At 48.7% G+C, this 13608-nt stretch overlaps 8 protein-coding genes across 8 annotated transcripts; 4 read left to right on the top strand and 4 right to left on the bottom strand.

Annotated features, from left to right (window-relative positions):
• Nucleotides 1-432: 432 nt before the first annotated feature.
• On the top strand, nt 433-1143 carry F4807DRAFT_463089 (uncharacterized protein; the record flags this gene model as incomplete). Its single annotated transcript, XM_048001921.1, has 1 exon — nt 433-1143. The coding sequence occupies one exon, from the start codon at nt 433-435 to the stop codon at nt 1141-1143; it is 711 nt and encodes a 236-aa protein (XP_047851545.1).
• A 288-nt stretch (nt 1144-1431) lies between these two features.
• F4807DRAFT_436709 (NAD(P)-binding protein) lies at nt 1432-3119 on the bottom strand. The gene is made up of 3 exons (XM_047998985.1): nt 2977-3119; nt 2780-2911; nt 1432-2716 (listed from the first exon to the last, which is right to left on the bottom strand). The coding sequence occupies exons 1-3, from the start codon at nt 3019-3021 to the stop codon at nt 1853-1855; spliced, it is 1041 nt and encodes a 346-aa protein (XP_047851544.1). The 5' UTR covers nt 3022-3119; the 3' UTR covers nt 1432-1852.
• Nucleotides 3120-3594: 475 nt separating this feature from the next.
• Nucleotides 3595-5081, top strand: F4807DRAFT_211424 (uncharacterized protein). Its single transcript, XM_047993939.1, has 3 exons — nt 3595-3942; nt 4009-4480; nt 4537-5081. The coding sequence occupies exons 1-3, from the start codon at nt 3741-3743 to the stop codon at nt 5060-5062; spliced, it is 1200 nt and encodes a 399-aa protein (XP_047851543.1). The 5' UTR covers nt 3595-3740; the 3' UTR covers nt 5063-5081.
• A 19-nt stretch (nt 5082-5100) lies between these two features.
• F4807DRAFT_463086 (uncharacterized protein) lies at nt 5101-5850 on the bottom strand (the record flags this gene model as incomplete). The annotated part of the gene is made up of 1 exon (XM_048001920.1): nt 5101-5850. The coding sequence occupies one exon, from the start codon at nt 5848-5850 to the stop codon at nt 5101-5103; it is 750 nt and encodes a 249-aa protein (XP_047851542.1).
• Nucleotides 5851-7062: 1212 nt separating this feature from the next.
• F4807DRAFT_463085 (uncharacterized protein) lies at nt 7063-7800 on the top strand (the record flags this gene model as incomplete). Its single annotated transcript, XM_048001919.1, has 1 exon — nt 7063-7800. The coding sequence occupies one exon, from the start codon at nt 7063-7065 to the stop codon at nt 7798-7800; it is 738 nt and encodes a 245-aa protein (XP_047851541.1).
• A 284-nt stretch (nt 7801-8084) lies between these two features.
• On the bottom strand, nt 8085-9457 carry F4807DRAFT_211198 (TIM-barrel-protein domain-containing protein). The gene has a single exon (XM_047993936.1). The coding sequence runs from the start codon at nt 9209-9211 to the stop codon at nt 8372-8374; it is 840 nt and encodes a 279-aa protein (XP_047851540.1). The 5' UTR covers nt 9212-9457; the 3' UTR covers nt 8085-8371.
• A 1-nt stretch (nt 9458) lies between these two features.
• F4807DRAFT_211206 (uncharacterized protein) lies at nt 9459-11086 on the top strand. Its single transcript, XM_047993937.1, has one exon. It carries the CDS (start codon nt 9643-9645, stop codon nt 10915-10917), a length of 1275 nt encoding a protein of 424 aa, XP_047851539.1. The 5' UTR covers nt 9459-9642; the 3' UTR covers nt 10918-11086.
• F4807DRAFT_463082 (cytochrome P450) lies at nt 10968-13172 on the bottom strand (the record flags this gene model as incomplete). The annotated part of the gene is made up of 9 exons (XM_048001918.1): nt 10968-11199; nt 11261-11410; nt 11464-11711; nt 11767-11910; nt 11960-12075; nt 12131-12279; nt 12333-12654; nt 12708-12899; nt 13115-13172. The coding sequence occupies 9 exons, from the start codon at nt 13170-13172 to the stop codon at nt 10968-10970; spliced, it is 1611 nt and encodes a 536-aa protein (XP_047851538.1).
• Between the last annotated feature and the right edge of the window lie 436 nt (nt 13173-13608).

Below are 13608 nucleotides of genomic sequence, written 5' to 3'. Positions count from 1 at the left end.
AAGCTTCAATTATTTCAATTATAGCCTAGGTAGATATGTAACGTATTGGATGGAATTACCAGAGAGTAGTAAACGTGGAGACAGGCTTTCGCTGATACCTATCTTCGTAGAAATTGTGCAGAAAGAAGACAAGCCTTCGCCTACAATAGTACAAAAAGCGGGGAATAGGGGGCCCCTTTTCTAGCAAGATGTACCACAACTCAGCCGTTTGTATATGGTGCAGTAACCAAAGAGACACAAGCTACTTGATTGCTAACTACCAAGATGTTCCGAACGTTTATAAAAGAATCACTGGCGAGACTAAGAACTTGTATTGGGCGACGTAGTAATATCGCATACCTTTACACTCTCCAAGAGTTAGCTCCGAATCACAAGTTGCCAAATTTACGAAGAGTAAACCGAATATATCCGCTCATCCATCAGGTAAGCAAAATGGCAGGAGATAATCTATCCACTAACCAATCACAGGCTGGTGAGTCAGCAAACCAGTCGACTTCAAGTGCTAGAAGTTCACCGGTCTCTAAGTTAAGACGATCGATCTCATTTATTAGATCTCTCGGGAAGCTGGGGAAGGCCAACAAGGATAAGGAGGAAAAGTCGCAAAGTACCACCCCTGTCCCCAAGGTGAAAGGAACTTTAGAGGTACAGACTTCTCATGCCACTCTTCCCACGCCGGACATTTTCAGCAATCCTAACAGCCCATTTTTCAGGGGGGATGGTGCACCCATATCGCGTTCTACCTCGTTACGCTCTGTCTCTAGTGATCGACCCCAATCCCCTAGCGTAGCATCGACTTCACAGGCAGTTCCCACAACGACAGGATTTCAATGGAAACCCCAGGCCGTTCTCTCTGTAGCTGACGTCAAGGACCCCGAGGCCCAAAGCAGAGTCGAACACGTCATAACCCGCTGCGGACTTGACGATAAGAAGGTATCGCCCCAAGAGGCTTACGACGCATTGAGGATGGCTAAAGGCTCAGTGGACGGGGCTTACGCATTGATCAAGAAAGGTGAGCATATCTACTCTTCCGCGGTAGATGACCCTGAGGTTAGGGAACATTTACAGAATATAGGTGTGCTTCCCCCGGATGCACCTAGGCGGAAGAAGGTCAGGTTCGCTCACTCTCATACCTACATTAATTAGGTAAGCTTGACCTTATAGTTATTTACCTACCTGGTATGTGACATTCATTGTCATAAATTATGGGTTTGCTTGATATAGTACCCAATAGGTCTCCTGCATTGGTTTAGGAAGTTTATAGCATCATTAAATAAAGATTAAAAGATCATTTATCACATGTTTTTAATGGAAATTGTTCTCGAATAAAGCCAACAAAGAGTGCAATAACAAAGGGTGTAGTGTTCTTGTCTGTATCTAGGGTTCTTTGACGAGGTTACCGAGATCACATTGGTGTTCATCAAGTAACCCCTATTTAGGGAAATTCACATCTTAAGTCTCTTTTTTATGGTATATTCCCATAATGACCTAGTATCCATGCAATGATATATACGGAATTGTAGAAACGCGAAATATTGGCAGTTCTTGATATTAGTACCAATGACTATTACCATCTTGATACTCGGGCTTTTTCGTATGCGTGTTCAGAATAATCGCTCCACGATCCACTAAGCTGAGCTAGTACAGAAATCTTGCGAGTGAAGAAGGGTACGTTGCGACCAACGAAGGCGATGTCCATTTTCCCAGTGAATCTTGAATACTCGAAATCGGTGAATGTGATTGCCTTCCTCTACTTTAAATAGAATCATCCCCTCTCCCGTCTCTCGTCCCGTCCACTTTAGGAACAGCTGGAGTTCCTGCGGTTTAACCCTCTTGCGTAACTCCTAGGTTCCGGTTACTCCTTTTTCAGCATCCCGCTTGATCCGTGCACTGCCCCCCATTTCCTTACTTTGGTATCCATCTCCCACCGAACAAAAATCATCACTATGGACGTGATCCATCCTGCCAGCGTACCCGCCAATCCCTTCCAGAAGCCTCCTCGCACGCTACCTCCCATGACGCTGGTCATCACGGCCCAGATAATGGTACTGGTCGGTACCAGCTCCTCTCCACTTTCCAGACCGGCAATTGCCCTCCGGGCGCACTCCTCCGGCTTCAAAATCTGGTCGCCTTCCTCCAAAGATTTCGTTAAGTCAGTTTTGACGCGATTCTCATCCTCTAGCGACTGCGTCGGCATGGTGGCGGGGAAGACGGTGTGCAGGCGGACGCGGGGCAGGTCTGGATGCGCCGCGGCGTAGAGGTTCATCTCCTGGGAGAGCGAGTCGGAGAGGGCCCGGACAGCCGCCTTCGAGGGGCTATACGGCGTAAAACCGGCGAAGCTATAAAATGACACGAAAGATCCGGTGAAGATGAGATGACGCGCCGGTAACGAAGTCGGTTTCGCTTTCTTCGGTTGGTCACTCGTCTCCTTAATAGCAGCTTTCGCGTCTGCTGCTGATCGTAGCCAAACATTGAGTATTGCGTGTGCCATGTACACGCATGAGAAGTAGTTGCTGTCCATCATAGTCTGGAACTGCTCAACCGGTGTGTCGATGTATAAAGTCGGATGCGCACTGCCGCTGCAACACCAAACAATATCTGGTGCGGCGCCATTGTTCCATGAGATGACCTCGGATACCACACGAGCACATTCAGTCGCTGTAGTAACATCGGCCACGATGTAGTGAAATCGTTGTGTCTCGGGTGAGCGAGCGCCTCGCTAAGCAACAGTCAACCATTCACTCAATTCTGTGTCGTGGCAGAGGGAAGCGGGAAGTGTTACCGATATGTAGCGAACGCCTTCTTCTAAGCTACCGAGTTTACGCGCAACGATGATGACGTTGGCTCCCTTTTCAGCCAGTTGCCGGCCTGCATTGAGTCCCAGCCCTGTTGAGCCTCCAGTAATGAGGACGGTCTGAAGTATTATCAGTACGGCGTATGTAGGCAATCAGCATTAAGTTGAAAACGGAATACACGTACGCGTCCGTCGACGGGGAACTCATTCTTGGAAAGAAATGATCCCATTTTCGTCAATGTAGAAGCATAACTTCTTATTGAGATCTTATTGAGTTAAGTTAGCTGTGTTTGGAGTGGAAGAAGGGAGAAGTCAATTGACGAATTTACTTGAGGAAGGCTCTCTGCCGTTACACCGTGCAGCCAACCACCCCAGATTGGCCTAGGCGTTACTGGGCGTTGTAATACCGGACTTGACCAATCAGGGGCTAGGTACCTACCTAGGCACCGCCAGCCTGCTTCTGCGAACGGGCTGTAAACGGTCGTCTTCCCCTTATTTATAGCTGTTAGAGTTACATGATGCTACGAATTCAAATATTTACAGTACCAATGCCCATCACTATCACCAACGTACGCATCCATGATGTAAGCACCCATCCGCCGTCAGTTGGCCGATTGGATAAAAATGGGACCTCTTGTCATCTAACTTGGGGTTAGAATTGGGGGCGGAGCAGAATTGTTGGCGTCGCATGCCACCACACCAAAGCTATACGACCTATAGAGCCATTCTTAGAAGACATCGCAGGTGATAGCGTTCTTGGGCATTCTGCTGGCTTTCGTACAGCTTTGGTGGTTATATAGTACTTTGGTGCAGCCCTATTACTGCTGAAGAATCCCACAATCCCCCTGACAAAGTGATTCAACGACCGGCTTGAAATGTTCCTTTCTCCTATTTTAATGTTTAATGTAAATCCGCGGAGATTAATTGGCCTAGCCTAAGTTTACCCATCATGTCATCCGTCCAAATTCAACCTCATGGAAATGAGAACGCTACTATGGGCATTAGTGCCCTCGCCGTCGTCCTCGCCGTCATATCTGTTGCCCTGAGATTTTATACGCGCATCTTCACACGTGCTGGTCTCAAAGCTGACGACTGGTTGATCATGTTAGCTGTCATAGCGACATTGATAAGTGCAGTCTTACTTCTATGGGGTAATTATCTTGAACTTACCTACATATGTGCCTATTAAGGTCTGAATGGAGCTCACATCTCTGTAGCCAATGCAGTATCTCCAGTTGGTCTATGGGTCTCGGAGAACACCAATCCGGATTATGTCTATACACCTGGCGACATATTATACCTGAAGTTGGCTTTCATCACCTCGATCTTCTACTTCACAATCTCAGGGGCTACTAAGCTTGGCATCTTGATTATGTACTACAGAATTTTTGCTCTTAGTACGGCTTTTCGTTACATGATCTGTTTCGCCAGCGGGCTGATTGTAGGATGGTGGGTCGGGTGTACTGTAGCTACTCTGACCAACTGCATCCCCCTCGAGTGGAGCTGGCTCAACAGTCTCTCAGACCCACGATATTGTCTCAACTATAACATCTTTTGGATGGCCTCGGGATCTTGCGAGATATTCCTGGATGTCCTAATCTTGACATTGCCGATTACAGTGGTGACGAGAATGCGACTGTCTCTAGAGCAAAAGCTCACGGTGTCGGGTATATTTCTTCTAGGTGGCTTGTACGTTCTCCAATGGCGCCCCTTTCACGGCATGTGAAATATTAACAACTTATTAGCGTAATAATAACTGGACTTGTTCGAGTGATACTAGGCTATCCACCGGGTCGCCGTGTACCATCTTACTCAAATACTGAGGTATGGACTTCGGTACATGCTGGCATGTCTATCGTCTGTGCCAGTCTACCTATCCTCAAACCACTTGTCAGACGCATTTCAGGGTCACGTTCTATGACGAAGATCTCCAGCATCCTATCGTTGAGGCGCAACGGTGATAGTCTTCGGTGGAACCCTAATAGAGGAACACCTGACTCAAGCAGATGCGATAGTAGTGGCGAACCCGAAAATAACGACCTGATGAAAATATCACCCCTGGTGACTATTGGAGGAACTCCGATGCCAGAAAGCCACTTCTACCAACCTAGAGTAGCATATTCAGGGATTAAAGCTGCCAGGTCGACAACTCAGCAAGAACTCAATTCGGAGATAGGCGCAGAGGAACGTGAAGGGGGGATGTTTCTACAACTGCCTCAGATTGAGATATCAGAGGGTATTAAACTACCCTTCCAGCATACGTCCCCTTAAGTGGTAGCCCTACTAAGGTTTGCGTTGTTATCCACGAATTAGTCACTACTATCTAGCGGATTGCCTGTCAAGTCGTCATAGTAATCAAAAGGAACGTCTGCAGTTCGACGCAGAAGTTCTCTCCGCCGTGATCTATCATTTACCCCGAGACCTAGGAAGATATCATCCGAAGTCGACATTATTTCCGGGCACTCATCTTCGACTCGAGAGTATTCCTGTAAATGGATCAAGGTGATAATAACCACGTGATCTTCTGACATATCATAGTTGGGGAAAAATCGGCCTAGAAGGTCCCGCTCCTCTTCCGGTACGAGTCCTAGAAGGGCGAAGACTTTGTCCCGTGGGTCCTTGCACATTGAATAACGATGATCAACGAGAAGACGCCACAGAGGACGGCTAAAGTCAGGATGCCGTTCAGGAGTCCGGCCAGTGGCAAGTGACCAAGCCCTGTGCGGAATTTTTGACGGGGTATAATCCATATGTTGAATCACGTGGAGGTTGACTCCAGCATGGTCAAGAATCATGTCCTGAAACAGTTCAATATTTATATTGTTCTTCCCGTACCAAATATCCACGTCACTTCCGAGCAAGAATTCTTGGATGACCCAAACCCGAGACCAGTACGGTCGATTCACAAGTTCGCTTATCAACTCGTCACCCCACAAGGAATCCTCTCTGGGTATTCTTAGGGGCGAAATGATGGTGTTCTGACTCGGGGAGTTCGAAATGGAAGGTGTCAAGCCTAACCATACAGCAACACACGCAGCGTTCTTATACGTCTGATCCATACAGCCTACTTGAGCACTCTTTTCCACATTGTCGGCCTGGTTGATACAGATAGCATCTACCCAGAGGAATCTCTCCCCGCCATGCACTAAATGATACAGGCAAGAGCATAGATTAGGCTTGACCTGAAAACGTTCCCCGTCCAGATAAATAACTTCCGTTGCGGCGCTATCACCCCACACGTATGAAACGGCTGTGTAAGATGGTGCTTGGGATCTCAGAATGGTAGAGACGGAGAAGTGAAGAGAATCACGATGTCGTTAGATTGGCTCGATCAGTCGTAGTTGATTTGAGTCAAGCCCGGAGTACGAGGTAGAATCCACCTCTGGCGTCGGTCGATACGATTCCAGCAAATCCTTAATGTCTTTCAAGAGCGGCATATCTAGGAACGGTTTCGCGCTGTTTAAGTATAAAGCGCAATAAACAGTAAAATGTTAAGAAATGCGATTGAAATTAGCAGGCAGGGAAGTCATGGATTCCAAGGTCATGATGAAATGTCGACTCGACTACCTTGACGTTCGTAATACCTAACTCGGTGCGTATGCATACCTGATGCGGGGCCTTTACAGCCTAATGCAAGGTGATTTTATGATTTGTAGGCCAAATCTGCCATATCGGGGGAGGTAATTCCTAACAAAGCAGACTGTTATGTAATCGGTCCTACAGAGGATCTTAATGAGGCTCCAATACGGCAATATCTAAATAGGTAAAGCAACAATTTCCAAGGGCGGACCGGAGATATGATGCGGATGGCAAACGTCGGCGACCGAGTAAACTCGGCAACGCCGTGTATAAATAGTTTGGATCACTCCTCCCATCGATTCCTTTAGAGCTTGAGGTTCATTGAACGCGTCGAAAATATATGGGCACCTCCGAGTTCCGACTCACGCGCTTCCGCTTTCTCTCGGCCGACCAGATCTTTCGGAGTTTATCTCGGAGGCTTTCGGATTTAACACTCAACCAAATCTCCGTGACTGGTTGAAAAAGGTCATTCCAGATGTCAGCGTAGGTCAGGTACATGTGTGTAGGTAGTCTAATAAATTTAATACAAAAGTATCATTGGAAACCGTTCTATTACCTAACAGTCTTCTGTCGCTCTAAAGCAAATGTCTCTGCGTCGCTCGTTTTTACTTACAAGCAGCTTATTGAATTTGAGAACCGCGTTAACTATCCAAAGAGGCTATATCCTACCAAAACAAGACAGTAGAGGAATAATGGAGGATTACCGGAAATGGAAGGCCATGGGAGAGGGTGGTACTTCTCACTCTATAATCGGTTACCTGTCTCAACTTAGCGTTGACAAGACTAGAGCATATGGTCCCAACGAGACTATCAAGCCTGGTTTCTACAACAAGCCTGAGAAGCGCGCGACGGGGTGGAAGAAGGCGACAGAAGAGCAGAGAGCGAATGCGAAGAAGTCGTTCCTAAAGGAGCCACTCCCCGTCAGACCAGGCCCTCGCGCAAGGGCTCTGCCGTTCGTCTACCCGCAGCGCGAGAGGAATGCCGCTGACCCTCAACCCCCAGACGTCAAACAGGCAAGTTGGTCGAATGTTGGAAACCTATACTTACTAACATATCACAAGGCATATTTGGATAGCTTTAAGAAGCTCGGTGAAATCAATGCGGAGTGGACTGAATGGAACATATCGGCCATGGAGAAGCACGGCCAAGCTCTGTTTACCAAACCCTCGATACCCCTAAGCCCCCTTGCAGGTCCGAGTGCTCGCGAGATCTGCCATATCCACGGCACCGATCTTTCTGGCCACGTGACGCTCTCGTTCCCGGATGCAGAGGAAGTCATCTCCAAGGGCTGGGGAGAACGGCATCGTCTGAGCGGCACGGGCTGGATCCACCTCGGATTCACCATGCTCTACGTGCCTAACACGATAGAGGAGACGGAAATCTTCATGAAGATCTTCCAAGCTGGTATTGACTACATGAAGAGTGGTTGATTTGATCCCCGGGCTTATCGGCGTGTTATATCATTATAGGAGTTAGTGCAGAGCCTCCGGGTTTGATGAAATGCTCGCTTTCTTCCTCGTCAGGCATCGTGCATCGTGCAACGTGCATCATCTACCGGCTAATTTTCTATTCCATAGCAAGCATAGGCGTTAGCATTGATAGGATAGATCTGCATTTATATACTTACGCAACGTAATGGACTAGGAATCCACGCGGAACTTGCCTTTGACAGTCTTAACGTAACAATGATAAAGAACTCTGAAAAAGTACGCACTCTTCAGAAAATGCATAATAAAACACACAGTTCTCTGATGGGAGCCTCTGAACTAATATAACTGGCTTCTAGTGTAACATCGAAGATGATCTGGCTCTCGAGATTCTCGAGTGCGCCTGTAGCGATAGCTTGGATTGGGGTTGGAGCGGAAGCATCGTGCGGGAAATAGGGGTGGCGTAAAGTAGTGTGCTGCTGTGATACCACTTAATTTCCGTAGAGCACTGCTTCGACCTTGGAAAGTTCTCTTCATTGGTTTCGGAAAATGCGTAGTAAAAAATTGTAACCTATCAGTTTGGTATATGGATATCCTTAAACCTCTTCGTATTGTCCGTGATTGCGATCTCGACCGGGATGCGCTCCATGCTGCTCGCCCCGAAAAATCCGTGCACCCCCTTCGTTCGCGAGAGGACGTATTCCGCATCCTGCACCTCGGCAATCGGTCCACCGTGACATAATACGATAATGTCTTCTCTCACTTTCACTACCGCATCCCTAATGTCTTGAATCAATTTGACACTCTCGTCCAGTGTCTTCCCGGTCTTCCCGCCGATCCCCTTACTCGTAGTCAAACCCATATGAGCGACAACAATATCAGCCCCAGCCTCCGCCATGCTAACAGCCTCCTCAACATTAAACACATACGGCGACGTAACAAGATCCATCTCGTGCGCGATCCGAATCATCTCGACCTCCAGCCCGTACCCCATCCCCGTCTCCTCCAACCCGGCCCTAAAACTCCCATCCACAAGCCCAACCGTCGGAAAATTCTGCACGCCGCTAAACCCCAAGCCCTTCAACTCGCCCAGAAAGCGGCGCATATCCCTAAACGGATCGGTGCCGCACACGCCGGCGAACACGGGCGCGTCGCGCACGACGGGCAGCACCTCGCGCGCCATGTCGACGACGATCGCGTTGGCGTCGCCGTACGGCAGCAGCCCCGCGAGCGAGCCCCGCCCGGCCATCCGGAACCGGCCCGAGTTGTAGATGATGATCAGGTCGGCGCCGCCGGCCTCGACGAACTTGGCCGACAGCCCGATGCCCGCGCCCGCGCCGACGATGGGGCGGCGCGAGGATATGACGGCGCGCAGGCGCTGCAGGATTTCTTGGCGCGGGAGATTGGGCGCCATGGCTTTTTTTTCTTTGCTTTTTTTCCGATAGATTGTGTTTCAGGATTTTTGTTCCTTGTAGGACGAGACTAGGTGGGTGGCACAGGGCTTCGGAGAACTAAAAAATTACCATGGATGTAAGTAATGCTGTGCGTAAGCGGAGCCCGATTGACCCCTGCAGCGACCAACGAACGAGACGGACGGGTTACGCAGAATACGTAGGGGACGGTTCTACTACGTAATATACCTATCGCCATCTGCTTGGCCCCTTTGTTTCTTCTCCACCTTTATTACCATGGCAGCTAGCTGCATACTGGCCAAGCAAGTCCAAGTAAGGGAAAGGCGAAAGATAGATATATATCTATCGAGTTCTTTGAAATCTCAGGAATTCGATCTTTGATGAACGGAAAATTCATCCCAACCGAGGACTTTGGCAGTGCGGTCCGTTTGTTATGGCTCCATCGAAGAACTCGGTTGCCGTGATTGGCACGTTCGATACTAAGCTTCAGGAGTTTCTTTATCTTAGGTCCCGGATTTTAGAGCATGACTCTTCCCTGAACGTCATTCTAGTCGATGCGGGCCGATCCGACGTAGATCACGAAGCTATAACTATCCGGCAGCATGAAGTGCAAGAAGCTAGCGGGTTCCGAGGGGATCTCCAATCCCTCCCCCGATCGGATCTTGTAAAGACCATGATAAGCGGAGCTGCGGCGATTTTACGACGACTTGAGAGCCTAGGCGAGATCCAAGCTATAATTGGGCTTGGCGGGAGCTGCGGGACGACTGTTGCGTCCGCTGTCATGCGAGAACTACCTGTTACTTTCCCGAAGTTAATCGTATCTACTGTCGCCTCGAGCGATACGAGCTCTTATGTCAGGGAGACGGACATCACGATGATGTACAGCGTCGTGGACATCGCAGGACTAAATGCGGTGCTCAAAGCGGTCCTGGATAATGCCGCTGCCGCCATCGCAGGCATGGCAAAAGCATATGCTAAGAGAATCAGCCTAGGACCTGCGGATGCTAATAGCGCGAAGAAAGGGGTCGGGATTACAATGTTTGGCGTCACTACAAAAGGGGTTGATGCTACGCGCAAGTGGCTAGAGCGCAACGGATTTGAAGTCTATGTGTTTCATGCCACCGGCGCTGGTGGGCGCGCGATGGAGCGGCTGTTAGCGGAAAGTCGACTTCACGGTGTTTTGGATCTAACCACTACCGAACTGGCCGACGAGTTAGTCGGCGGTGTCTTCCCTGCAGGCGAGGACAGGTTGACCGCCGCTTCCAAGGCAGGGTTACCCCAGATCGTGAGTGTCGGCGCTTTAGACATGGTGAATTTTGGGCCCAAGGATACTATGCCTCAGAAGTTCCAGGAGAGGACGATCTACGAACACAACCCGTCTGTGACGTTAGTAAGGACAACCAAGCAAGAATGTGAGGAGCTAGGTCGGCGCATCTCCCAGAGACTCAAGGATAATTGTATCGAGCCTGGATTGACCGAGGTGTGGCTCCCGCTGAGAGGCATCAGCGCAATCTCGATCGAAGGCCAAGCGTATTACGACAAAGTAGCCGACGAGGCCCTATTCACATCTATTAAGAAGGGGCTTGAAGGCACTAAGATAAAGGTTGTGGAAGTCGATTTGGATATTAATGACCCTAGGTGGTCAGAGCAAGTGGCACGAAGATTGAGTGAGCTCTTCGAGAAGAAAAGCGAGAAGGCAACTGCCTGATTACTACCATGACCTCCTTTCGAAATACGACAATAGTTCCAACTTCAAGCTCACTGAGCGTCCCTGACAGCTTCGTTGAGGAGTCTGAGCGCCTTTCCAGACCTAGGTCTGAAGACCACATCGAGTTTGCCGGGATGACTTGATAGTCCCGTACTAAACTTGATGCTCTGTTCGATGGGCTTACCGTCTGGTCCGATGGGTTTCGATATGTCAGTGGTGGCTACAAGAGTAGCTATCATAATCCACACAGATGCCTGAGCTAGATGGCGTCCGACACATACTCTGTTTCTTGCAGTTAGAGGTACACCGACTGTCTCAACTGTACCTAGCGATTGAAACTCACCTACGACCAAAGCCAAACGGACCGACTAATAAAGGCTCTCCATCCCCTCCTTCTTCTTTGGGAGTATATCGGTCTGGATTGAATTTCTCGGGGTCCTTGTAAACGGCCGGATCTCTAGACATAGCGAATGTATTATAATAGACCAACGTCCTGGTCAGTGAATTAATATAGACCTCTCCACCAAGGAACTAGGTCTTGCGTACCCTTTGGGAATGAACATTCCATTATAGATATCGTTATTTAACGATCTGTGGGGAATTCCAATGGGCGACAGTGCTCTCCACCTGGAGGTTTCCTCAACAATATAGTCGATATAGCGCAGATTTGGTCGGTCTTCAAACGTAGGCAGCCTGTCTGTGCCGATTACTCTGTCAACTTCGGCCCTGGCTTTCTCGAACACTTCACGATTGATCATCAAATTTAATATGGCAACAGTCGTCGTAGCGAATGTCTATCAAGCACGGTTAGTAATGGCAGCCTAGTCGCAGAGAGAAACAGAACTTAACCGTATTAGAGCCCGCGATGAAAACAGCACCGGATGCACCTTGAATGTCCTGGAGTGTAAGTTGGTTGGGGATGCCCGCTTCCTCATTCTCCTTATATTTCGTCAGAAGAGAATAAGCAAAAGACGGATTAGCTGTCCCTTCGTCCTTTCCAATGTTAACAACATTTCCAAAGGCATGCATAGTAACAACGCACAAATTCTTTCTTGATTGTCGAAAATGGTATATCATGAAGATTCTTGATAGCCCATCCCCATTTTCGCGCGTGTTGTAAGGTCTTGGAAAAGTTCAGGCACTCAGGAATATAACGGACTCGGGAACACGTTAGCACCACTAGCGCAACCCCTTTACAGGTTGAGATACGAACATAATGGGAAATAGTCAACAAGAGCCGTTCCCGGATTTCCTCCCCCTCCCGTCGCCATATTGGCGTCTATGGCGATTTTGATGAACGGATCGTCATCTGATCTAACGGTGACGCCGAATCCAATCCGGAGGACTATCGCGGAAGCAAACCTACATTCTGTATCAGCGGGCCATGTTCAACACCGAAGCACAAACACCCTTACCGGCGCAAGGAAAAGTCCCAGGCTTCGGGGCGCTTGAGGATTCTGGAGACGGCTTGTCTGGCTTCATCTAACTGGATTGGCCTGTAGTTCGTTATAGCCGTCTTGGTGAATCCCGTTTGAAGCACTGAACGATGCAAGCGAAATCTAGGGCCGTATGGGAGGAAAGTCAACGTCAAACCCCATCCCATAACTTCAAATAAAACGAATCGAGGCCTGTCCTGGTAGTTGGCGCCTCGCTGGTCCAGCAACTCATTCGCAGCCTTCTGGGAGTTGAGGACGACCATGTGATTTCCCAATACGTTGAAGTATACGACGTCTGAATCTGTGACGCTGAGTCAGCATCGTACAATGCGAAGACGAGGTTAGTCCACTCACTGTATTGCTTAGCATATTCCATGTGTTTGAGGTGAGCGTTCTCTAGTGGCAGCCTCCTGAAGTGCCCGAGGATCGGTTCCGCCGGAGGAGACGGCGGGAGCGGACACGGAAATTTTTGATGCAATGCTTTGTGGACATTATAGAGGAAAATACCGAAGAGTGCGACGAGTATTCCCAGCCGTGTAGGCGAATCTATGAACGAATTAATTGAATCCATGTCCGGCAGCGTTATAAAGCTTCTTAGATTCGGGATGTTGCATTTCCAATTGATAGCGAGCGCTTGGACACCTCTATCTCGGTCCTCCTATCCTAGGTTACCATTATTGGCTGGGTACCCAGAAAGTCGGCTATGAGCTTAATGATCAAAGATTGGATAGGTAGCTCCGGGCTATGCCTTCGTTGCTTACGGGAGTGTTGGACTTTTACTGAGTTGCCGGCGGCAAACGATCCCCTCAACCCCGCCATAGTGAGATCCATCTACCCTTGCACATACATAATGGAGGGTGAATGATAGAGCATTCACATTGCCCTACGTCCGGGAGCATACGGTGCATGAACCACGCGTTAGCAATAGCTGTACGTGATATATCTAAGATCCAACCTGTAATTACTTTGATGTTCGAGTCACCTAAATGCTTCTGTTAGAAGAGTTGGATATCAGGGTATGTTCAACTCCTTAATCAACTGAAAATGTCTGTACTCATTACAAAATGAGATATTTCGATTATGATGTCCTTTCCACGAACCAGGCATAGCTTCAAGAACCTACAGGTATTCAAGATTTTGCTCAACCTTATGACCTTACCTACCTTACGGTCGGAGTTAGGGAATTCCTAAAAGACATCTACGTACCTATATATGAATATCCAACGCCACTAGGTACTTAGGTACCTTACAAGAT

The sequence above is a fragment of the Annulohypoxylon truncatum genome (assembly GCF_022578515.1).
Source record: "Annulohypoxylon truncatum strain CBS 140777 unplaced genomic scaffold F4807scaffold_30, whole genome shotgun sequence".
NCBI lineage: Eukaryota > Fungi > Ascomycota > Sordariomycetes > Xylariales > Hypoxylaceae > Annulohypoxylon > Annulohypoxylon truncatum.
This window is presented reverse-complemented; position numbering and strand designations above follow the sequence as displayed.

What these genes read in the sequence shown, in the direction of transcription:
- F4807DRAFT_436709 (XM_047998985.1), bottom strand. Translation starts at nt 3,021, where the DNA reads ATGGGATCATTTCTTTCCAAGAATGAGTTCCCCGTCGACGGACGC. An exon ending in AGTTCCCCGTCGACGGACGC is followed by an intron (nt 2,912 to 2,976) that starts GTACGTGTATTC and finishes ATAATACTTCAG; the next exon opens with ACCGTCCTCATTACTGGAGG. An exon ending in AAGGCGTTCGCTACATATCG is followed by an intron (nt 2,717 to 2,779) that starts GTAACACTTCCC and finishes ACTGTTGCTTAG; the next exon opens with CGAGGCGCTCGCTCACCCGA.
- F4807DRAFT_211424 (XM_047993939.1), top strand. Translation starts at nt 3,741, where the DNA reads ATGTCATCCGTCCAAATTCAACCTCATGGAAATGAGAACGCTACTATG. An exon ending in TGCAGTCTTACTTCTATGGG is followed by an intron (nt 3,943 to 4,008) that starts GTAATTATCTTG and finishes ACATCTCTGTAG; the next exon opens with CCAATGCAGTATCTCCAGTT. An exon ending in ATATTTCTTCTAGGTGGCTT is followed by an intron (nt 4,481 to 4,536) that starts GTACGTTCTCCA and finishes ACAACTTATTAG; the next exon opens with CGTAATAATAACTGGACTTG.
- F4807DRAFT_211198 (XM_047993936.1), bottom strand. Translation starts at nt 9,211, where the DNA reads ATGGCGCCCAATCTCCCGCGCCAAGAAATCCTGCAGCGCCTGCGCGCC.
- F4807DRAFT_211206 (XM_047993937.1), top strand. Translation starts at nt 9,643, where the DNA reads ATGGCTCCATCGAAGAACTCGGTTGCCGTGATTGGCACGTTCGATACT.